General features: G+C 42.8%; 4 protein-coding genes and 1 long non-coding RNA gene across 6 annotated transcripts; 2 read left to right on the top strand and 3 right to left on the bottom strand.

The window, feature by feature from the left end:
- The first annotated feature begins 1,478 nt into the window (after positions 1 to 1,478).
- On the top strand, positions 1,479 to 10,036 carry LOC131884713 (uncharacterized). Of its 2 annotated transcripts, none has more exons than XM_059232574.1 (3): positions 1,479 to 1,859; positions 6,878 to 7,469; positions 7,560 to 10,036. In XM_059232574.1, exons 2-3 carry the CDS (start codon positions 7,028 to 7,030, stop codon positions 9,296 to 9,298), a joined length of 2,181 nt encoding a protein of 726 aa, XP_059088557.1. In that variant the 5' UTR covers positions 1,479 to 1,859; positions 6,878 to 7,027; the 3' UTR covers positions 9,299 to 10,036. The 2 variants fall into 2 exon arrangements, with proteins under 2 accessions (XP_059088557.1, XP_059088556.1); XM_059232573.1 differs by lacking the exon at positions 1,479 to 1,859 and adding an exon at positions 3,715 to 4,059.
- On the bottom strand, positions 9,314 to 10,923 carry LOC131884717 (3'(2'),5'-bisphosphate nucleotidase 1-like). The gene has a single exon (XM_059232577.1). The coding sequence runs from the start codon at positions 10,740 to 10,742 to the stop codon at positions 9,432 to 9,434; it is 1,311 nt and encodes a 436-aa protein (XP_059088560.1). The 5' UTR covers positions 10,743 to 10,923; the 3' UTR covers positions 9,314 to 9,431.
- A 650-nt stretch (positions 10,924 to 11,573) lies between these two features.
- LOC131884724 (uncharacterized) lies at positions 11,574 to 13,247 on the bottom strand. The gene is made up of 2 exons (XR_009373750.1): positions 12,976 to 13,247; positions 11,574 to 11,926 (listed from the first exon to the last, which is right to left on the bottom strand). It is a non-coding gene; the product is annotated as an uncharacterized LOC131884724 (long non-coding RNA).
- Positions 13,248 to 16,151: 2,904 nt separating this feature from the next.
- Positions 16,152 to 17,510, bottom strand: LOC131884719 (leucine-rich melanocyte differentiation-associated protein-like). Its single transcript, XM_059232580.1, has 4 exons — positions 17,361 to 17,510; positions 17,003 to 17,299; positions 16,680 to 16,940; positions 16,152 to 16,568 (listed from the first exon to the last, which is right to left on the bottom strand). The coding sequence occupies exons 1-4, from the start codon at positions 17,390 to 17,392 to the stop codon at positions 16,274 to 16,276; spliced, it is 885 nt and encodes a 294-aa protein (XP_059088563.1). The 5' UTR covers positions 17,393 to 17,510; the 3' UTR covers positions 16,152 to 16,273.
- An 840-nt stretch (positions 17,511 to 18,350) lies between these two features.
- Positions 18,351 to 23,203, top strand: LOC131884837 (adhesive plaque matrix protein-like). The gene is made up of 4 exons (XM_059232720.1): positions 18,351 to 18,968; positions 19,059 to 19,608; positions 22,213 to 22,250; positions 22,498 to 23,203. The coding sequence occupies exons 1-4, from the start codon at positions 18,963 to 18,965 to the stop codon at positions 23,122 to 23,124; spliced, it is 1,221 nt and encodes a 406-aa protein (XP_059088703.1). The 5' UTR covers positions 18,351 to 18,962; the 3' UTR covers positions 23,125 to 23,203.
- Positions 23,204 to 23,206: the final 3 nt, after the last annotated feature.

The following is a 23,206-nucleotide window of genomic DNA, read 5'->3' as shown; positions in this document are numbered from 1 at the left end:
TTTTCATGAAACATTTGCTTCGATATTTTGTAATTTTATTTCATTGAACATGCAACAGCCCTCAGCCTTATGAAAGCAATTATTTTTTCGGGCTTGTATCGATTATCGTCGTTCAGAATCGAGAAAGAGATGGAACAATGGAAATAGAAAATCATCCCTAGGGTTCAAACCGCATCCGTCTCAAGTTGAACGTGGAGTGATTTCCCTGGGTTAAGAGACATACATAAGAATAAATACGAACTTAATACGTGGTTCATATTGACAAGTCAGTGTGTGGTGCCAGCCAGGTACTTCAAGTTGCACCCACGTACGTACGCTCCTTAGATAGCTGTTCCCTTACTCTCAAGAATCTCAAGAACGTTCGTTAAACAGTTCGTGATTGGAAAGTAAGACCCTTGATTGCGCGAAGATGAAGTGCTGTTTCAAACACTTGAGGCTCAAAAATGGCTCGAACTCAGCCACGAGTAGTACGTACATCGAGTAGTACAGATGGTCCTACTCCCTTTTTGAGTGTTTTTGAATGGACAGAGCTCAAGTTCTCATACAGCTACTACTTCTCCGCGTCCCAATCATAAATGTCTTCATTCAATTGTGTGGAAATGGCTGGCAATGTCTTTTCAGGCATCAGGACGTCGTCTTGATATTTGAAACCCCCTATTTCTTACTTGTAATTGAATTGTCGTGACGGTTGAAGAAACTAGCAGCAGCAAGCTCGCTAGCATGGCTCATCTTAGATATGTCTGACTGACTGAATGACTGAGTGACTGACTAGCGAACTTCGTTCAGGGGGACGAATTCTATGTTGTATATGCAGAACTTGGTCCGAAACGATCTCCTCTCCGATGCTTCTCAATGACTCGAGCAGTGACATTCTCCGCAGGAATATCGTCTCAACCCCCAACGATTTTTCGCGACAATGACTTGGGAACTAATGGGATGTCAGCTCTCTCAATCTCTTCATTGATCCTTGTGGCACGTTGTTGCAGAAATGTGGTTTATTTGCATATTTGTGGTCGAAGAAGTGCCATGCATGACCGGCAATTTCAACTCTTCGACGACCTGGTTTGTCTTACGAGATTCACCCTGAATTTTAACAACAACCTTTTTTCCTCTCACAGCATCTTCCACGAACAATGTTGGTGGGGGTTAAGGAGCAGGGGAGGCGATAATTGGACATCGCCTTCTCAGACCAAGTGATGACCAAATATGGTCAAGGTACTTAACAGGTATAGGTAGATAGCTAGTCTCTTGCCTTCTTTCTTTCTCTCTTAGTGACTCTTTCACTGGGAGAGTTTCTCTCTCATTCTGATTCGAATTCTAGTCTGACCCCTCTACAACAGCCAGCCGCCCATCATCATCATCATCATCATCATCATCATCTTCATCATCTTCGAGCAACGAAATGCTTGGCTTTAAAAGGTACTCTGTGTCGATTTTTCATTGTGATTGGAATTTCAAATTTCAAACTTCATATTTTACTTTCCTCTTGGTACGTTTTGACCTCCCAACACTTTCTTATGTGTACTCAAGGTGTACATTTTTTTGATGCAATGCAATCCAGGTACTATAATTGACTTGATTCCTTTGGTTACCGTTTTTGAGCTTTTAACGATATGATAAAGTGGCGAACGTTTGGACACTTGTTATTATATCTTTGCCCAATGTCATGTCAAAGCAAGCTATTTTCCGTTCTTTGTACCGACATAAGATTTCCATTTTAGTGGGAAATTCTAATCGTGGGCTTTGATGGTGGTCAAAAACATTGCTGACCCGACGGAAAATTCAAAATGAAAAGAACAACTTGAAAAGAGTCCAAAAGACCGTGGTTATAATCCACCCAACCCCTTTGTGGTCTATTGGTAAGACTATTGATATTCTTATTCATTGTCGTCGATCAAGAATAGGCGAAAAGTTTTCCAATTTACCGACCATTCTTGATGACAAGTCAGGCAGAAGGGCATCTATCAATCTCTCGAGTTTACTTGTCATCTTCCAATCCCTGTAATGTGATGAACTGATGATCACCGTAACGGATTTCTCAGACCAAACGTGGAACCATTCATGATTGATGGACAACAATAGCTGACCAATGGATGGATGTCTGGTCGAATATTTCAGTTTTAGTCTTGGAAATGAGATGACAGAACCGGTTCATTTGGAACAGAACACGATTTTGGAAAGCGGTTGATGCGAGCGAAACGAAATTGATATAGATGGTTCTGCCGATTGAACAATGAATCGTCCAGTCAGTTGTGCTCAACAAGTGAGCACAAACATACTTAAGCAGAGGTTGCAATTCCGAGCCTCTTTTGACGCATTTTTTTCCAATCTTAATCGAGTACCACACTACTGATTTGAAGACATTTAGAAATAACATTGATTGGTGAAGGTAGTTTTATGTTACATGGACGGGATAATTGGGACTTTTTAGTACTCAGATGCGGCAAAGAATTTCGGAAATAGGAAAATTGTTTGAAATTTTCAGTGACAATAGACTTTTCTTTTATTACTAGCACAGAAGTATACAGATTGCTCATTTTCTTATACTAAATTCATTGCATTTAATGGACAATTGAAGTAGATGGAAAACTTCGCTTCAACCTTACATGGCAGAGTACACAATGCAAAATCTGTCTCAATTGACTTCTCATTTTCTTGACGTTGGTTATTTTTGCATCATCCAACCAATTTCCGGCCCACGTCACAGGTGCTGGGTTTTATGTTAGTTAGCGGCTTTGAAGCCGCCCAAATAACAACTCCAGCATGAATTTGCCAAATTACCCATACTTTTATGCAAACATCCCCATAAATAAGGACAGTCGAACACAAGTCCAATCTTCGTAGTTCATAAACAATTGCATCGGGCAAGGTAAGTGAGTATACGTAATAATTGCCAAGCACCTCTTCGGCGACAGTGGGAAGCCACTTTGCCGACAAGCATCTTTTTACCCTCGATTCATCTAGGATTCCTCGTATGTGTGTATGTATGTATGTATGGCCATCATACATACCGTCCCCTGTTGGTCCGCAATCTGTACCAGGTACTTGAGTGAGCGTAGACCGTCAAAAAACCACCTCGGAGATCAACGCCGCTCGAGGGCAGCATGCGCCCATACTGTAGATCGGAGGTTTCGTTCCGCTCTCAGGTCTTGGAAAGAATCTCTCATTCATTTCATTGAATGGTGAACCCTCAAGTTTGAAGCATCAAAGTGACCCTCTGTATTTGGTGTGTTCTTCGGTTAGCCTCGCTCCTCCGCTTCATTGTGCGGGTGTTCCAGACTCGATGGGTCTCAACTTGTGCTATTCTTAGACTGTGGTGGGAGAGAATGTGTGCCGAGCTTGTCTCCAAATAGTTCAATATTTGGTGGGCGATCTTTGAACTTGAAAGGGTTGAATTTTACGGACAGCGCCGTCGTTGGATTGAAATCCGTCAAACGATCCGACAGACCCTCTTGTCCGAAGCCGGTCCTACCCCGATTCCCTCTTTCTTTCTTTATCTCTCATGCACGCAGACAGAGAGACACTAAGACAGTAAGACCGATATGTATACTATACTAGAGAGCGAGAGAGAGATACGACGGGCAGATTGAATCGAGGGAGACAAACCGAGCGACGAAAGGAGGGAGAATGAACCACGAAGAACGCCTCGGAAACGTTGGGGTGAGCCGCGAGGAAATCCATTGAATGAAATCAGAGTTCGTTGTTGTTCATTTGTGTGCAGCAGTGGACACGAACACGTGCCTGAGAGCAACGATCAATTTTCTTAACGTGAATGCACGACGAACGTACCGTAAGTACCACTTTTCACCTGTGAATGACCCAGTGCTCAAGAATAAGACAACCACGGTTGAGAAGTACATAGTGCTGGTCAATATTGACACCACTCACGAATGGTCGTTGCCTGGCAAGTAGGACATGCAATCTCACCGTTTCGGGTTTCAGACCAAGAGCTCAGAACAGTATGTCTATCGGGGATTGTGATCTGGACCAGCTACTAACATCAACATCGTTCATCATCATCATCGAAAAAATCCAATCCCATCGTGCATGTCATGTCAAGTAAGCCTGAGTTTGCTGTTCTCACGCAATATGTCTACATTTCCACAGTATGGTAGGAAGCTTGTCCTTTTTAGGCCTAGGTGAAGATAATTTTTCTGAGCCAACGAACACGAAAAATGCAGTAGCAATATTCTGTTTCCCTCGATGTTGGTGTCGAGGATGATGGCTCTGAAATTCTCAATGAAAATAGTGCAGGAGGAAGTCAAATGAGATGATCCTGATTTGGATCCTCTCGAGTTTCTCATAGTTTCCGGTCAGATTGCGGTGTAAGCTAAAACACTAGGTAATAACCAGTAATTTCCTGTGCAGGAAGGGACAATTGTTTCCGCTCAAGTGTTTCTCTGCTTTTCAAGCGCTACTCACTCATCCCTCCACTTTCTCTATTTTCCGATGGCCAACCTTGATTATCTCAATAAGGCTTTGGCATCAATTAGTGAGCTCGACATGTTCAAATCTGACCCGACAATCTGAACTACCATCCTTTCAAAGAAGCGATGATGCTTGTTGGCCTCGATTCGGTATTCAGGACACAATTGAGGACATGGCCATCATCGGGTCACAACAACAGTACACACCCCACCCAAGTTCCCCAGTGACTTCATCTCCTCAACATCTCACCGTGAACTGAGATTTCCGGAGACCGTTATGATTCGGAGTCCTCCGGACGTACGTACAACGCGTACGTACTTACGTACGTGGTACGTGGTACTTCCAGCACCACCACCCTCAACTTGGTGCTCGGCTCGTCGGTTGTCCCTCGATCTTCGTTTCCCCCTCCCATTCCGTCTGAGGGTCTATCCTCCCTCCTTCCTTCTCTTTCCTTCTCTCTGGGTCTCATTCTTTTCAACCCACTTCCCCCGTAGGATGGCACTCCATCCACGATACACTCGTTCGGCGGGCATAGAGTGGCTCTTGTTCTTCGTATTTTCCTCGAGATCGACATGGGATCGACTTCCTTTCTCGCTTGAACTGAAATACTTCTCTTGAACTTAAACATCCTGTGTGCATCAACCTAACCAACCGGCTAGCCAGCTACTCGCTCAAGCTCCAGGCAGATTTGACTTGTTGGGAGTCGCCTTGAAAACCTCCGGGAAAAATCCCAGATCAGGGTTGAACGCTAAAAAATACTCTGTTTTGTATTGATTCCATGGCAATTTTGAATGCCTGATTTGTACTCCAGTTAGGCGATGAGCTCAACATGGTGCCGGGTTGAAAAGTCCAGGATTATAGGAGGGTGGGCGTCTGGAACGGAAATGTCCATTAAAGCAGAACCAAAATGCAACTGACAAGTCCAGATTTGCCATATTTTTGAACGAAAAATGAACAAAAAAGTATAGAGTATTTACTTGCACAGAAAACGTTTCATTAAAAAAAAAAGCACATCATACATCTTCAGCTTTAAATGGCCCTGTCCCCAGCAGAATACAGCAATGAATCACACAAAATTGAAAAAAGGCCTGCAATTTTCTCCTTGAAACAATGCGTGATCAATTTCAATTTCCCCATTCGCTTACAAAGTTGGTGTAGTGAATTTTCACGCTCATTGAATTCACTTAAATGTGCCTGGTAAGCGAACGTCGATGATTCCTATACGATTATCAGAACTATCCATTTACCCTCAACGAGTAAGCCTAGATGTGTAGGATAATTTGCTTGTGTTATAGCATGAGTTTATCTTTGATTTGAAACACATTCCAACATGTTTCACAGGACAGTGTGTAGGGATTGAATATGTCAACGTGTAATGTTCCAGCTGAGAACACCATTCTGTTTGGGATTGAAATCAAGAGATAAGAACAGATGTCTTGATTCATTTCCATGAATAGAGGGAGGAGGGGTGTGTTCCCTCATTCTAGTCATGAATACCTTGATTACCGTCATGATCATCATGAGCTATAATTCCAACGAGAACTCGCCAGCTTGGCTCGAAATTCAACCCCAGATGGTTGTGCTCCATCTACATATGTACTACAGTAGAACGTATGTGGTTTGTCCCAGGGATCTTCGTTCGCATTGCTGAATGCAATTTGTTAAGGAGGGACGCGCAGCAATAAACGCTTGAATCCGTCGTAAAACGAACCATGAATGAATCTGGTTCACTACTTTACAAATGAAGAATGATGATGATTTTGAGAATGCATTCCATTCTTATCGGCAAAACAATCTTCACTACTAGCATTTCATTTCGTTTTTAATAGTTTGGCAGTCGGTGAAAAATGCCTGATGGGTCTAATCTTCGCCGAGCCATTATTCAAAAATTGGCAGCCATAGACCCAGATCGTTCCGGTCGGCTCAACTTTGGATATGGACAGACAGGTTTTGAGTAGGAAAATTGTTCCAGTAGCAAAGGGTTTACCGAGAAACCGTAATCACGGGAGGAAACGCCTTTTGAGTTACCTTGATGGAAGGGCGTTTGCCCGTCTTATCGATCCCTGTGAGGTCGTGTTCTCCTTTCGCGAGTTCAGAGCTTGACTTATGTGAGTTTGTTCATGATCGCAGAAAAGTAGAATAAATGTTTTCGAAAGGTTCCGTTTATCCCTGGTTCAGATTGGGCTCGTGCCATGACAAACGTGTAGCTTCCGTCAAAACTCGTTCGTTACTCGTGACTGAAGGGTTCTCAACGACGAAACGATGAAATTTAGTCCAAGGGTCCAGGCCCCCCTGGCACACCAAGGCTCTTACGTACGTACAAATAGAAATGCATGTCACGATGGTCAAAGATTCCGAGCATTTCATAATAGAGCAGAGCCAATCCGGAAGTGAGCTTGCTTGCCCTCCATAAACGTGTTCTCATGATCTTATCTCTACCATTTTTCAGACTCAACCTCAGGCGCAGCATCCACTTATAACTTTTATCTATGTGGATAACGTGTCAATCCCAATTTGCATTTTGAATGCACCAGTGAAAACCTCGGCTCTCAGCTCTCAGCTCGCAACCCTGTCTGAATAAATTATCGGTGGCCCATCGATGATCCCGCAAACCAGAACTGAAACCAGAGCAATCTCTAATATCATTTCTATTATGCATCAACCGACTCCAGCTCCAAGGACGAATCGCGGCTCTCGATTGACCCTCCTCACCTCTCAAGTGCAGAATCTTAAGAAGAGCGAGGACAACCACGAGGCAGACCAAACCGGGGTTGTTAAACGAAAACCACTGATTTGGGCTAACGATGCGGATTTCAATCTCACAGCGCTAATTGATTCTGTAGAGAAAGATATCCAAAGGTTGGAAAATATGGAGTCGCAAAGTTTGAAACGGCGCGAGGCCAACCAAATGCATCCCCATCCTTCGATTGGACCATTGGAATCGCATCGTGAATTCCCATTGACCGAGGAGATTCTCAGTTTACCCGGGTATAAGCCAAAATTGGGTCCAATGAAATCCCCTCTACCCAAGCGGTTTTCAGGTAAGAGGCAATCTTCAAATGCAACTCATCTCCAGTGTTCGATGCGAGGGGGTTATGTTTAGTGAATGATGTTGCAAATTTGATTTCTAGAAATCACCAACACCTCGACTCCAGTGATGGGAAATCCTTGCTTCAAGAGTCTACCCTTCTCTGACCAAGATGATCTCGGGTCCATTCCACCTGTTCTTCCACCGAAACAAAGTCGGCGCCCCCCGTTGCCCGATTTTCAAAAGTGCCCTCGATCAAAAGCGAAAGAAGCTCTCCAGTCGACGGATCTCAATCTTTTGCACCAAAGACTCCTCCCCAAGCACAACTGTGTGACGAACATTCTTTACTCGAGAAGGCTGCCATCTCCACCTATTTTTCGACGAAACGCCCAAAATGAAACGATTGTTGTGTCGCCACGCTCCAAAGATGACTTGGCCACAATTGAACTGGCTAGTCACCTCACCAATCATCAAGACTCGAGAAAACTTTTTTGTCCGCTCTGCACTCAAACATTTGGTTACACTTTTGGTTTGGAATGCCATTTGTTATCTATTCATTTTAAGGAGCTCCAAGATTTCAAGAGAAGAGGCTATAGCTTCCCAAGCCTCCAGAAATGTCCGGAATGCAAAGCTCAGTTCCTCAAAATTAACACTGTCATCCGCCACTTGGTGTATCACCATCCGGATTATGTCACAAGCCAGTTGCTAAATCTCCCAGCTCTTTGCACGGACTTGGATGAAAGTAACAAGATGGATCAAACCAGATACGTTCATTGTCGGTTTTGCAAGCAACAGTTCTTGAGACGTCATCAAAAGTTGTTAATGATGCACTTGGAACAGAAGCATGTCCAAGATCTGGAGAGCATTTTAGTTCCTACACTTGTAAAAGGGGCCGACGAGGACAAACCTGTCGAAGTTCGTTTGATGATGGCCTCCCCGTCTCGAGGTACCAAAGTCATTCCTGATAGACCATTTGCCCGGGATCATCACTTCATTAGACCATCTACGGAAACCAACGATCCACCTCCTCCCCGAAGATCGTTGCGATTTAGTATTCCGGAAACTCAGAATCACCATTATTATGATATCATTGAAGACTCCCAGTTTGATCGTTCCAAAGGCAATGAGGCTTTTGCAAGAGATGACCTTAAGAAGCGAGAGCGAAGCAGCGAGGAGGAACTCAGTGGAGAATACGATTCTTGCCCGTTAAGCATGGCTACTATGAACAAAATGAAACAAGTCAAGAAGAGATTGAAACGAATCGACAATCGGAACACGGAAAAGAGACGATCTCAAGAGCTTCAAGACTTACTGAAGCTTCAGAATGAAAATTCGCCCCCTTGCGAGATCGCAGTGCTCTCTCGTCAGACAAGTTATCACAAGCACAGAACCCAAGCTCCCGGACCTCATCCGATATCAGAGCCTACTATACCCACACCAGCGAACATTCGGGCACGGAAAAGTTTCCGCAGGTCGGGCGATTATAGGCCCCCGCCTAAATTAGTTAACGCCCTAGCCGAAACATACAAGAGTAATCCCCAGCCGGACCCTTTCAATTCAGACCAATCTACCAACTCATTACGAAGTGCTACGGACATGGGTGGAACTTTTCCCAAGAGTTTGAGCAATATTCGGAAAAAGCTTTACAAATGTAACCTTTGCGAGGTTGCATTTATTGAAAATGCTTTTCTCTTGACTCATCTCAAGAACAAGCATAGATCCACCATGTCCAAGGCTCTCCGCCCACAATACAGTTGTGCGGCGTGTCCGGCCAAGTTCTTCAAAAACAGCTTTTTGGTCAAGCATGTCGAGTCGCATCAGTTTGAGCTTATGCCACCCTAATGGATGTCTTTGATATTCGATTATCCCTTGGAAATTTACTTGTCAAATTCACTTGTAATAGTAACAACAATCACAATCAAATGGAACCGTTCCAAATCAGTAAAGTGGTTAATAAAGGTCCAAACAAAACGAGTTACTTTTTCTTGTTCTTAAAGTAATCCTTGACTTGATCTCTCATATCCTGAGGGATACGGCTCAAGTAGTCTTGGTGTTCCTCGGCAACTGAAGTGGCAAGTGTGCCCCAATCATTGACTCGTCCCACGTCCTTATGATATTTAAATTCGGCTCCATGGATATCCGTGAGTTTTCCTCCCAAGGCATGCAAAATGGCTTGGGGTGCGCATGTGTCCCATTTTTTGGTTCCAGGACTTGGGAAAACATATGCATGCGCTCGTCCTTCAATTAGAAGAAGCACTTTGTGTCCGGCCCCACCTACACGAATCACTTCCGAAGGTTCACAGGCCTGGGTACAGTCATTAATGAGCCCGGTGCCATGAGACCGCGACGTGGTTACGATGCGGGCATCCTTGGGTGGAAGCACACGCTCTATCCCATGAACTCCAACACCATCGATACCAAATAAAGTACGGCCCTGAGGCAATTCTGGATATTGATAGTTGTAAAAGGGTTGATTGATGACCCCGGCCACCGCCTTGTCCTTCACGGCAATGCCCACCAACACGGTCACATGATCCAAGAACCCTTCAGTGTACTCTTTGGTACCGTCCAAAGGATCCACCCAAATCGTGAAATCTTCAAGCTTGGCTTTAAGAACGGATTCCGGCGTACCCATTTGCAAAGCCCGTGGATCCTGGTCCTTGACGATCCACTCGGCGGGCACGTCTCCGTGCAACTCATCCCCTTCCTCGCCAATCACGGCTAATCCCGGGAAATTGGCCTTCAACGAAGACACAATGCAATCCTGAGCCGAGCGGTCGGCTTTGGTCTGAAGGTCGTCGAGGCCGGTCTTCTCCACTACCCCCAATTGACCCGAAGCCATGATCTCGCGGACGATGGCCGAGGCCTTGTTGGAGACACACACGGCATTGGCCAAAATTTGAGACAACAAAGGTGGATTTGAACTCATGGCCAGGGACCTGTTGGATTTCTGATGATCTGACTGACCAAAGGCACGTGTCGGCACTTTTGGCTGTTTGCGCTCTTCCTGCCACCTCAACAATTGATCGCCCATGTAATCGTAGGATGAGTAGGATCCACCCGGAACAACATTCACAGTAACCTTTGCTTTGGACAGGTTGAACTTGTCAGGCAGCCAATGAACATGAGCAGATGGGGAAAAATGCATATCCCATACTTTGTTATACTCTATGAATGCATTCCGAGGAGCTAATCGAACGGTTAAGTTGCACTTCATGTTGGTTGTCATGGCCTTTGAGCTGAGTTTGCCGGCCCCCCAATGCCAGAGGCTCGGCCGAGGATGCATTTGGAAGGTGCATCGATCGGCCTTGACTCGTGGACTCGCTCAACCAACCGTCCAGAAACTGCATAAAAAGCTGGTTTCACTACAATTGTCTACACCATTTCATTTCTAGCAATATTATCTATCGATTTTCAGGACTGCCAGGTCTCGGAATGTGGAACAACAGTCTTTTTTGAGGTCTTTTCTGCCGGAGACCAAGCAATGCTTGAATATTTTGTCTTTCTCATTTATTTTTCTTTCGAAAACGGCGCGGATTTCAAATACTTACTTGCCACTTATCGATATAAACCTTGGATGGACCAAGGAGTTCTCTAGACATGGAGGTGGACAGTGGCCAGACGACAGACAACGAAAGGGCAATGTGCACTAGCTCTGCAGTAGGTCAAAAAACGCGAGTTTCGTTAAGACCTTGGTATTCAGATCAATAACGTTTATCACTCATGTTATTTTCATCACTTTGTCTGGTGATATGTTGCCATTAAACTGGGTGTATAATGTTTAAAATACCCAGAAATGTAAAATAGTCAATGTACTACACTGTTCTAATGTTTAATTCCTCCCTCTTTACCACCATTCTATTTAAGGTGATTACTTGAACCGAAATCTATGTAGTTGCTTTTGGCAGGTATACACGCTTTCAGCCATTAAAAGTATAATCTGAGAAGTGTCATGATATATAGTTTGTATGGGCTTAACAACGAAGAGTCCTTTTGTCCTTTTGAACAATGAGATAAAAATATCCGGTGTGAAGTTTTTTTTTTTGTTACACACCTCTTGCACAAAATTGTGTTGACAGAAATATATCTGATACATTTAAAAAGAGGTAACTCGATGGGCTTTTTCTAATGCATTTCATAATCAATGACCAAACAACACGAAGATCACACCCATCATTAGCATGAATTCAATATATATCAAGGGTAAACTGATTATTACTTGGTTTTCTTCATTTCTTCCACTTTTTTGAAGAACATTATATTACGATTGATGTGGTTATAGGCCAGGTCACCACGCAGGCCAACAACTTTACAGTATAGGCTCAAAATATGGAACGGGGTCCCAAGGCCTAATTGCAAACACTTCACTTTAGTTCAAAGAAAATAGGATTATGGGTCCACTAGTATGGGTCTCAAGTTGGAAACAGGTTGCTGACGGCCGTCTGGGGATAGAGTTGAAATTCCCATTGGCTTTTTACAACATTTGTAGAAACTCTTAATGTGTCATGAATGCCGCTGACAATGTGGGGACCATAGATAACTTCATATATAGATCGATCAAGGGCGCTGCAATCGCATGTTTTCGTCTCAGCTGTCGCTGGTGGAAAAAATGTTTCATTCGTAGTCAAGCTACTTAGGAAAACTATGGTGCAAATTTGAATCGTTGACGGCTCGTCCAAATTCAGAGTAGAAACCCCTAATAAGACTCCTTGTCAAGCAATTGCTCTCGTCCAGCACGCTTCATAAAACGGGTTTGAGTAAGTTGTCCGACCACATTTTTAAGAACGAAATTTTGAAGAGGTTAAAATGGGGCTCAAGTTAAAGTTTTCATCCATGTGGTGGAAACACTTAACTGAAACGCAAGGAACAAGCCTGGGTTCAGGCTGACCTCCAGAGGTGTCGGAATTACCTTGTTTACGTATAGGCGCAATCATGTCGCCCACATTCAAGCACATTGTTGGGAGATTGAAACGAAATTCCGAATGCCTCATCATTGCGTTGCAATTTCGGATACATTTTGTTACACTTTCGAGATTTTCGAGATGCGTTGCTAAACAAGGGCAATCAATAGAGTACATGATTTGCTCTACTAATGTCCAAATCTTTTTTTGACATGTTACGTGTATTATGCCCTAAAAAGCATGTTTTTTATTATTCTACCACTCTTTCTACCTGTATATTTGTAAGATTCAAAAGGAATTAAGATTAAAGAGGAATAACAAACGTTTCATGATAATAATTCAACTTGCCTGAAGCGAGATTTACCGAAATATTTTGTGCCATTTCCACCAGCGTCAGCTGACCTGAAAACATGCTCATGCGGTACAGCTCCTGTTGAACTTAAGCATTCTAGTTATGGTTTTCTATGGTGGGGACTAATGGCCAATGAAAAGATTCATCTTGGTCGGTGATCTGAGAGCAAAGAAACTTGACTTGTCAGTCATATTAGTTATCACTGAGAAGCAAGCAGCAGTGGAACAATTTCAAAGTCAACATCATTCATGCCATGGTAACCCAACGCGGATGTCTCTTCATGTGAGCACATGGGGAAATTGATAAATCCGTTGTTTCGCGGGGTTTCGTCAGTGCCCTAGGGCTCGGGTTTTGGCTCCCTCCTTCTCCAGAATGAGCCGATCACCAAGGGGAGAGAAGTGTAGATGAACATGAGGATTTTGGAGGTTTGGGTAGTGAACACTGCCTCACTCAGCGTATTATATAACAATGTGGCTGGTAGCGGCTGAGCCTCACTGGCCGAACTAGCCTCAGTCGGTAGCGCTATAGGTTCCGTTGCTCCCTTGAGGCTGAGCCAGCTTAGGTGTTTGGTACTGTTTATGGCTGGTCTGGCTGGGAAAGTTGTCTGCCCATTTCAGCCACAAAGACCCGCCATCAAAAACGATCGATGCTCACGAGCAACTCACCCAACAACCTGTAGAGCTCACTCCTGGTTGAGTGAAAAAGAACCAAAATTAACCATAAAATCATGGTTGGAGAACTAGTAAGGTGGTGTGATCGTGCGGGGTAGTGTTCTAGACCATGTCGGCTTCTGTTTCATGACTAGAAACCTACTCTGCATGACTGAATTTGGGTTCTTCAGGATGTTGACCAACAAGGCGTTCTTCAAGGTGGCATACTCTCGCCAAGGCTTGGTGGTAAAGTCCAGCGAGTAGGGGTTTATCCCACTCGGAACGGCACAAGTGACTAGATCTCTACTCGCCAAACTTGCCCCCGGACACGCATCTCAAAGTTGTCATTGAAAGAAAGACTGGATGGATATCAATGGTCGATTGAAGGCCTGGTCCTTGTTCTATCATTTAGTCAAGACTAGACCTTACACTCGACAATTGTGTTTATCTGAACTCTGCGATTGTGTAGGGAAATAATGGTCTCCTTTTCGTATGATTTTGGAACTACGTGGAAGTTCCCGGTTAGGCTTGCTATTTTATGTGTGTACCGTAACTTTTTGCAGTGAGACTTTTAAACCTTTGTGGAACTGATTTCAGATTGACTTGTACTCGATGAATCTCGTCCTACAATCCTGAAATAGGAATTCGATGGAACTCTGAAACCTGTGATGGCATGAGCATCTAACAAGCTCATTCGGACGATAAATATCGGGCAATGTATTGTCTAACATGAGCAGTCGTATAACTGATGTTAAACTTTGTCGCTAACCGAAACCGGTGCCAATTTTTTGGAATAAACTTTCGAATCGAGAAGAAATTGGTTGAATATACTTGATAAGCCGGATAGGTACATCAATGAGAAAATTATTTATGGTTGGTTGGAACTGGCTTTCTGTCAGTTCGAGTAAGCTCAATGATTTACTGAGGCGAATTTTTTCCTTCCCCACAAGCATACGACATCTCCTCGGAATGGAACTTTCAGATTTCACCGAACTTCCTGACTGGAAATTGCAATGTTTAGGAAGAGACGAACCAGCAGAACCTTTTTTCAGAGAAGCTGTTGAAGGTTGAATTCTCTGGAGAGGTATTTCATAATTGCAAGTGCCCAATTCAAAGCGAGGGCCACTCCTTGTATTTCATTCGGAAACCAACGGCGGATTTAAAAATACGCCCCATTACCAAATCGATTGACAAAGAAAGCCATGTGCCACAGTTGAAAATGCGTGATTAAGCATAGATATCTAGTGGTTGCTTAACCAACACATTCGGAAGAACATTGTCCTATCGTAGAGCAACACACCTATACCACAATGTTACTTAAAACCCTTTATTATTCGTTATAATGTTCGTTACTTCCAGACTTCTGCTTCACGAAAATGCTTCGTATGGCAACTTACATTATGGACGAAAGCCAACATCAAATCCGCGCAATGGTGTTTCCTTTCACCATTCCATGAAGCTGCTAAAGTGCAGCTCATTTTCTTTCAACAAAATTTCACTTTTTTTAATGAACGAGTCTATCATCAGATTTTTTCCATTTAACCACCATTTGGCACTTAAAATCTGAATTCCATTAGCAAGAATTCCCTGATTTTGAATAAAAACCATGTCTTGGTATGTACAGGCGTCTGGTACCCAATCTATTTTGGATACTTTCATCTAGAAGAGGCTTGATACTGACACTTAGAAATTCTTCCCTCGAGGTTTTGGCCCAGTGTTTGGCCTCGATTAATGAATAACTTTGACTCCTGGACTCCAAACTCCATTTTATCATTTATCGCCAGGCATCGATGGGAACGAAGTGTTCTATAGAGGCTCGGCACCTTTGACAATTTATCAATTTCCAAAGTTGACTCCACCAAAGAATTGGGTATTATCAAAATTAGTCAAGTTCGGTGAAATCTTCGTTTAAATTATTCATTTTTATTTGATAAAAAAATGATTCAATGAAAACAAGCTTAGATCTCCTATTAAATCCACCATAGGGCAATTTGGAGTTGTTAATTTTCAGGCAGTAATCAAGTTTACAGTACATAGGAAATTTATGTACTGGTCTGAACGATTTTTCCCTCTTCCCCAGATTATGTTGAAAATAGGATTATAATTGTGATTGACTTTGATTCTGCCTTCAAAATGCCATATTGCAGTAACTTTTTTGGGATAAAATTATCGAGTTGGGCGTCCAAAACTTTGTCCTTGAACATGACGATTTGCGCTCAGTTTGAATTTCCCGCCTCCTTTGCCTCTTCACTTTGACACAGATTGCTTGCTAGACTTTATTTGTCCGCACTTCCAAGCACACATTTACATTTAGCTTTCTTCTTGTGGCGTAATACTGCCGAATCCCAATGGACCCTAATGATCAAATTCTTTATGTGGAGGTCATTTCAACTTTTTGCCAGGGCTTGCGCTTATATTCTGGCGCCACCAAGAAATTTGAAGAATGCGAATCAATTCTACATCAATTGTCCCCACAACTTGACGACGGAAGATGTGCCAGACATGATAACATATTTTTTGCGGCCTTCCTTCCCGCTACTGGCAATGGGATATCCAATTGAAAGATAAATAAAATGACATTTATTATAGTATCTGATCCACCAACGAAATGGAGTTGACGGAGCTGGCTAGCCCTAGAATATAAGGTCAAAATCTTGTCCAAGTCTGACATAAATCCTACTACAGGATCGACAACACCTACATATTCCCTACAAATATTTGAGGGGAGCAATTTGTTCAATGATGGAGTCCGATCATGGCGTAGTTTCTACAACAAGCAAATGAGGACGCAGTTATCAGGGTTATAATAATCAATTTCCTCCATTCTGATCATTAAAAAACAATCTGTCCCAAATAAAAGGAAACCACGAGTTTCCAACCATGAGCTCTAAAATTTCATCTTGCTGATTGAATGTCAAGCAAATTGATTTCTGAATTCTTCGGTTCTTGATGCCTTCCAATTTCTTTTCAACGCATTAAGAGACTTTTTAGTTGCTTCAAAGTGTCGTATGCTGTATGCGACTGATTCGTCTTTCGCCTTCTTCATGTATTGCCCTATTTTCTTTTCGACTGGACCCAATTCGACCAAAGAGCAGGACCCAAGTGAATCGTGATGAGATCGAAATGGAAGCGAATCCAAAGCCTCTTTGGGGTCCACTCCTCTGTCGTCCAAGAAAGCGATCCACGGTAATTTAGCCAATACCAACATCCTGACAATAGGACAAGAGTAAAAAAATGAAAAAAATGGCCAAAAGAAAACATTATTCCGAAAGGGAAACATGCAAAATAAGGTTATCAAGAAAACATAGCCCTTGACCTACCGGTAAAGAGCATAATCGTGAAATGAAGATCGATACATCGGATTCGGAACACAGGGATTTCCAATCAAGCTCAAAATTTGCAGCTTGGGGACGGCAACCCTTAATTGTTCTGTAAATGGTTCCAGCTCTTGGATGTTATTGAAGTTAATCCACAAAATTCTTAATTGAGGGGTTATCGGGAAGAGTGTCGTCTCGTTAATCATATTATGGTCCAACACCAGAGTATGGAGCGAATCAAACTGGGATATAAAGTCCACAGTTCTGACATAAATAGATATCTTTTTAGTCTAAGGGTTAAAAGTTAGGAGCATTATTTGGTTTACCTGATGCTATTATTTGTAAGATCTAGAATGGTGATCCAATCCCATGGCTTATCTATGACTTCTAAAGGGAAGTTGCGTAGGTTGTTGTGTACCATACTCAATCGACCACTAGACCGGTCACCAAACATCCACAGTTCGTCATCATGACGAGTTTTGGCTTCACTACCAAAGACTGATGAATTTGTTGCCAGTTCGTGCATTTCTAATTCCTCCACAGAAATGGCGGTGCCATCGCAGATCTTGTTCCCACCAACACTACTTAGATGGAAAGCCTGGGCTCGATCCAAGAAGATGTCGCTACCAAATTCAGATGCATTAGTTATATTGTTTATATCATGAACAGATTAAGATTTATTACCAAAACAGGCTCTGTTTATCTAAATCCTGCATGAATGTCCTTTTGCTCCGTATTGAGGGAGTTTCACATTAAGATCAATGTACATTCTGCCAAATTAGGAAAAGACACAAGGAGATAAGAGCCTTAACCAAGAGTAACATTGGTGGAAAGAGGGGGAAACTCAAATTGATTCATTTAGACTTCCTTGTCGGTTTTCAGTGACACCAACAGAAGATTTTCTAGTTTTTATTCCCACATATAACACGTGTCTTCCGTGAAGACAACTAGTACGCAACGGTTCACCAGACTTAAAACTGGATGTGGCCATAACATCCGTAGGAAGACTTGTTCGCCTTTAGAGGTTCGAGAATGAAGAACATAATCCTTGACTACTAACTGGCTCAATACGCATTCATTCACAGAAGCTTCTAGATCTGGACAAAAGGATCAATACAGGAACTAAATCATCAGGCTAAAAACTTGAACATGATCAAACGAAAGAGCAAATCAAACCAATCAATATCGGCAACAGTTAGCAATTAGAGCATAAAAAATAAAACGGAAAGAGTTAGACCTAAAACTGTCCGTGGCGAAAAAATGGTGATTACTAGGGTTCGGAAAGATACATTTTAGGTAATTCTAACCCATTTTGGTAATTTTTGTCCTGCTCAAAGATTTGTTTCACCTTGAACCCCCAGCTTTCATTAAGGGGAACTGTTGAACGCACATTGTCGTGCTGTACTGCAAATGAGGGAATTTTAGCCTAAAGGCAATTGGTAACCCTTCCAGCGTTTTCAATAAACAATGTTCGAAAATGCAAGTGAGCACAGTCTTGATGTCAAAATCAAAACTAAGGGCCTGCTGAGCACTGGCAGGAGGCCGAATGAGGTGGGTAGGCCCTTTGCTGTCCATACTTGAACCATTGATGATTAGAGAACTTTAGGCAAGAACGGTGAGTCCCTTTACAACAGACCAGACCATAGGCAAAGATCTGGGTTTACAGGAGTCTTCAGAGGGCGAAAAGTCAGAGAGTTATCAATCTCCATTAGGCTAAAGTTGCATTATTCATTTTTAAGTGTTGGGTTTTTCAATAACCTCTTTTGATGAAAGTATGATCAAGCAATTCTTGGAGGACGGCACAAATAGTGGCCCTTAATTTCTTTCCACCCTGTACAGGACAGGACATTCCATATGTGGCTTTTACGCACTATTTTTCTTAAAAAAGTAAAGAAAAAAATATAGAAATTCATCTCGCACTTGTTACGTTTCAATTTTTAACGAATTCCCTTAATTTGACAATCTCTTCCTTTGAATAAATGCATTCATTGGCATTAATAGGTAACTCAAGTGTACTATACTTTTTCTATCATTTAAAACGCAAGTTTTTGGATCAAATTCCCTTCGATTTTCAAACAATGAGGCTATTACCTATCAAGACCACTCATCTACGTTGCATTTCTTCAAAATGCTTTAAAATCAACTGTACTTCCGTTCACTTCTAAAACAGGACTGGATGATCCACTAAGCTAAGCAATGACCAATGGTTTCGTATAAAACAGGAGGGGTGGATTGGAAAAGGCATCACTTTGTCTTTGGACTCTGACCAATTATCACACTCTGAAAATGAAGGTAAAGAAGAAGCCATAATTCCATGATTGCCAAAGCTCAGGTGCATGAACCTTGTCTAACTTTTCAACAACCAAATCACTTTCCCTCTAGGTCCTGGCTCTTGTGCTTTTGATTGCGGCTGTGGCTGTGGCTGACAACCCTCCCCGGTATGAGTCCAATGAGTATCCTGATGCGGCTCCAGTGTACAATTTCAGATATGAGGTGGACAACAATGAACACTATGAGCCTCAACAATTCAACCAAGAGGAAGACCGCAATGGTTATGAGACCCATGGCCAATACTCAGTTCTTCTCCCTGATGGTCGTACTCAAACTGTGACCTATCAAGTCAACGGGGATTCTGGATTTGTGGCCGATGTAGCATATGAGGGTGAGGCCAAGTACGAGCCCTATCAACCCAAGAAGCCTGCTCCTCCCAAGTATGAGCCTGCTCCCACTTATGCTCCCAAGCCCGCCCCCACCTATCCTCCTCCACCTCCACCCAAATATGAACCCGCTCCCACCTATGCCCCCAAGCCTGCTCCCACTTACCCTCCTCCTCCCCCACCTGCATACAAGCCTGCCCCTACCTACCCGCCCAAGCCTGAGCCCACCGATGCGCCCAAGAGAGAGTATGGCCCTGTCAAGTTCAACCCTTTTGGTTAAGCAATGAAGAGTTGTATTTATTGATTATTTATGTATCAATACATTTCCAAGTGACCTCAACATCTTGCATTTTCTTGGACATAGAAGCAAGTAGTGTCATCACTAATCAGCAATGACGATGCCAAAAGGCAAATAGAGACCAAGCAAACTCTTGACCTGTGAAGGCCTTGTGCAACCAATATGGAAGCACAATTTTGTAGATGGCAACAAAACTACTAAGCCAGACGTTTTTTTGGCTGGATCCTCAACCCTTTGGATAATAGGGCGGTAGAGCTAGGTAATCTCTCACTAGGAACTGATTTGAATCCCTGGCAGAATCTATTTTTTTTATGTTTGGTCTAACAATGAACTGGTTGACTGAACGTCATACCTATGTTTAAGCCAATTGATATCTGTGACTAGTCAGATCACAGAATAAAATTTTCTTGTGTCCTGTCCTTCAATTCTTCTGTGGGCTACCAAGGCTCATGCTTTGCAAGAGACATGATACTTTTCTTGATACCAGATAATTTTGACAATGTGACAACACATTTGCAAGCAGAGAAACTGAGTTTGCAATAAATTAGCGATCCAACCATTTCCAAGGAAAATTTCAGACGCTTTTCCTCCCCAGCAGATGGAGAATCATTTTGAAACTACACTTGACACTGCCTATGGGAAAAGCTGGTAAAAAGGGATGGCTGGCTTTGCTGTTGACTAAGCAATCATCAAACCACCCACAGCTAAAAAATGTCAATGGAAAGGAGGAAATGTGGTCAAGTGATAATAATCCACATCTTTATCAAAAGAGTAAGAATCAGAGATAGAGTATTGAGCAGAGAGAGAACTTCTTGATTCAGATCCTATCCTCAGCCTTCTGCATGGTGGTAGTGTCCAGGCCAACAGCATTTCATGATTGTTCAATAACAATGGCTAATGACTTTCTGATGAACATTCTTGGTTATATGTTTGTTTGTTTGAATGTGTGTGTTTGTTCAATTGTTTTGGTTTGTTTTTCTCTTTGTTTGTTGAAAAAGCCTTGCGGTAATATCAGTGATTGTCAATTCAATTTTGAAGCAGTTTTCCTGATTTCTGCTTACTTGTTGTCGTCTTAGCGTCTTAGCTGCTGTTCAGGGCTCTCAATGAGACTTGATGAAAGAAGGAGTACAGTCCTCATTGGCTGATACAAATGAGCTACAATCACTTACTTGAAAGACGTTGTTAAACCATGATCAAATGTATTGAAATTTCATAAAATCTCCATTGAATGCATAAATCATTGTACTGCTATCATCGACAAAATGATATTGCTCACTTCTACTGCAATTGGCAATTTTAGGATATTTCAAGTGCTGCTATGTGGCATTTTTGAACCCCTAAGACATCATGCTCACAAATGGAATATGCAATTCTTTTTCATGTGAGACATTGGAAATGGCTTTGAACAAAATAGGGGTCATTTGGGAGATGAAAGTGATGGAAACGGAACCCTTTAAGATCAGGCAACTCACTGGCTGATAAATTGATCATCATTTGAAATGATTACTTTAATTGAAAACTTTGTCCCTCTTTCAATATAGCTATGTGTCTGTAAAAAGTTAAGTAAAAGCGTGTTTCGGGAGAAGCTTGATAGTTTTGGGTTGTGGGTGTAATTTTTTTTCTTTTTTTGGTTTTGTTTTTCACGGGCTTTTCTAACCGCTACAGGGAATGTAATCCCCAGTACTATCAAAATGAAAGGTTATAATTCGTCTATTTATTACCTTTCAATTTTTATATGATATTTGGTCTACCAACGAATTTGAGTTCTTTTTGGATCTTTGGATCGTGGATCTTTTTCTAGTCATTTTTAAGTGTGATTTGTACAGTACTTGTTTGTTTCAAATTCAGGTTGAATGCAGCCCTAACCGTTTTTGGAACCTGAAATTCAAGTGATTCATATACTGTTTTTCTTATTGGTGGTTGATGATGGACATTTCATCTCTTATATCGGAGATCTTTGTTTTCATATAGGAATCCTCCTGAGTATTGGACAGGTTCGCTATTTTTGGTGCTAGATCCAATAAATGCTCAGGAACGTTCATTGATTGCAATACGCCTTTTCATTCGTGTTGCTAAGATCAAGAATTCTACACTCATTGGCACTGAGCTCGTTGCCAATCGGGTCAAGATCGAAAATGTCTAATGGTTGCTCTTGGTTTGCGTAGAATCCTGACGCTAACGGAGGAGAGAGGCGATCCTGTATGAACAACAGTACGTGCGAAACGGATCCAGGAGGGTGCGTCATATGCACTTTGAGCTGGGTTGATGACCTGGGAGTGGGTTGATGTAGATGGTAGAGGACTGACTCAATACCTGTACAACATAAACCTACAAGAGCACTAGAATATGCAACACCTATTTAGTTATTGTCATCGAATTTATACTTGATATTACTTACGTATTTTGAAGAGCAAGAATTCCGCTGGATTGGTTGATTGATCGTTTATCAATACTGAGAACTAGAACTAGATGTAAAAGTAGACTTTTCAGTTCGGTATGGCCCAATTCTACTACAACCCGACTTTCGTGCTTGCGGATCCGTGTACCGATGCTCGCTTCTTCATGGTTTGCGTTTCTTCAGGTGAGCAAATGCGTCAGCTCTGCCACTCCATGAAGCAAGTATTTCGACAACACCAACACCAACACCGACGGCCACAGACAATGAGCCACCCCGAAGAATGAGGGGCCAACATCGGAAATCGGGATTGTCTCGTACAAAGTCGCCTTTTAGTATAAAAGCTCTTCGAGGCTTTGAGGGAAGCATCAGTTTCTTCTGAATCATTACAATACCAACATGAAGGTAACACAACAACCTCCCATACCGGCTTTTAAAGTCTCCTTTTTAACCATCCATATCTTGTTTTAGGTCTTCGTCGCTCTTTCTGCTATGGCTGCCGTGGCCTTGGCTGATAATCCCCCCTACCAATCGTACAACCCCAAACCCTCTTACCAACAATCGTACGATTACCCTGACACCGACCCCATCTACAACTTCAACTACAATGTGTACAACCAAGAGGGGTATGAGCACCAAAAATTCAACCAACAAGAAGACCGTAACGGCTACGAGACCCACGGCGAGTACTCTGTCGAGCTCCCTGATGGCCGCACTCAAATCGTCACCTATCAGGTCAATGGTGATTCCGGTTTCATCGCTGACGTGAGGTACGAAGGTGAGGCCAAGTATGAGCCTTACACTCCCAAGGCCTACAAACCTGCCCCTGCCTACAAGCCGGCTCCCACCTACCAACCCGCTCCTACTTACAAGCCTGCCCCCACCTACAAGCCTGCTCCCACCTATAAGCCCGCACCCACGTACAAACCCGCTCCCACCTACAAGCCCGCACCCACCTACAAGCCAGCCCCAGCCTACAAGCCCGCTCCTGCTTACAAGCCTGCCCCTGCTTACAAGCCCGCCCCTGCTTACAAGCCAGCTCCCACTTATGCTCCCAAGCGTGAATACGGGCCAGTCAAGTTCAACCCCTTCGGTTAATTTGTCCTGACACGAGCTGTTTATTTATTTCCTAAATATTTGTCTAAATAAACGAACCAGCCATATTTAACATATTCAATCG

This window comes from Tigriopus californicus, chromosome 8 (assembly GCF_007210705.1).
Source record: "Tigriopus californicus strain San Diego chromosome 8, Tcal_SD_v2.1, whole genome shotgun sequence".
Taxonomy (NCBI): Eukaryota; Metazoa; Arthropoda; class Copepoda; order Harpacticoida; family Harpacticidae; genus Tigriopus; species Tigriopus californicus.
Note: the sequence above shows the minus strand (reverse complement) of the source record. Positions and strands in the feature narration are given on the sequence as shown.

Bases quoted from the DNA above. Each gene is read 5' to 3' on its own strand.
- LOC131884713 (XM_059232574.1), top strand. From the start codon at position 7,028: ATGATCCCGCAAACCAGAACTGAAACCAGAGCAATCTCTAATATCATT. The intron at 7,470-7,559 runs GTAAGAGGCAAT...TTTGATTTCTAG, and splicing joins TCTACCCAAGCGGTTTTCAG to AAATCACCAACACCTCGACT.
- LOC131884717 (XM_059232577.1), bottom strand. From the start codon at position 10,742: ATGCATCCTCGGCCGAGCCTCTGGCATTGGGGGGCCGGCAAACTCAGC.
- LOC131884719 (XM_059232580.1), bottom strand. From the start codon at position 17,392: ATGCAGGATTTAGATAAACAGAGCCTGTTTTG. The intron at 17,300-17,360 runs GTAATAAATCTT...TGAATTTGGTAG, and splicing joins GATAAACAGAGCCTGTTTTG to CGACATCTTCTTGGATCGAG. The intron at 16,569-16,679 runs GTAGGTCAAGGG...TCCTATTGTCAG, and splicing joins CACGATTATGCTCTTTACCG to GATGTTGGTATTGGCTAAAT.
- LOC131884837 (XM_059232720.1), top strand. The intron at 19,609-22,212 runs GTTAAGCAATGA...GCGTTTCTTCAG, and splicing joins TGTCAAGTTCAACCCTTTTG to GTGAGCAAATGCGTCAGCTC. The intron at 22,251-22,497 runs GTATTTCGACAA...ATCTTGTTTTAG, and splicing joins TCTGCCACTCCATGAAGCAA to GTCTTCGTCGCTCTTTCTGC.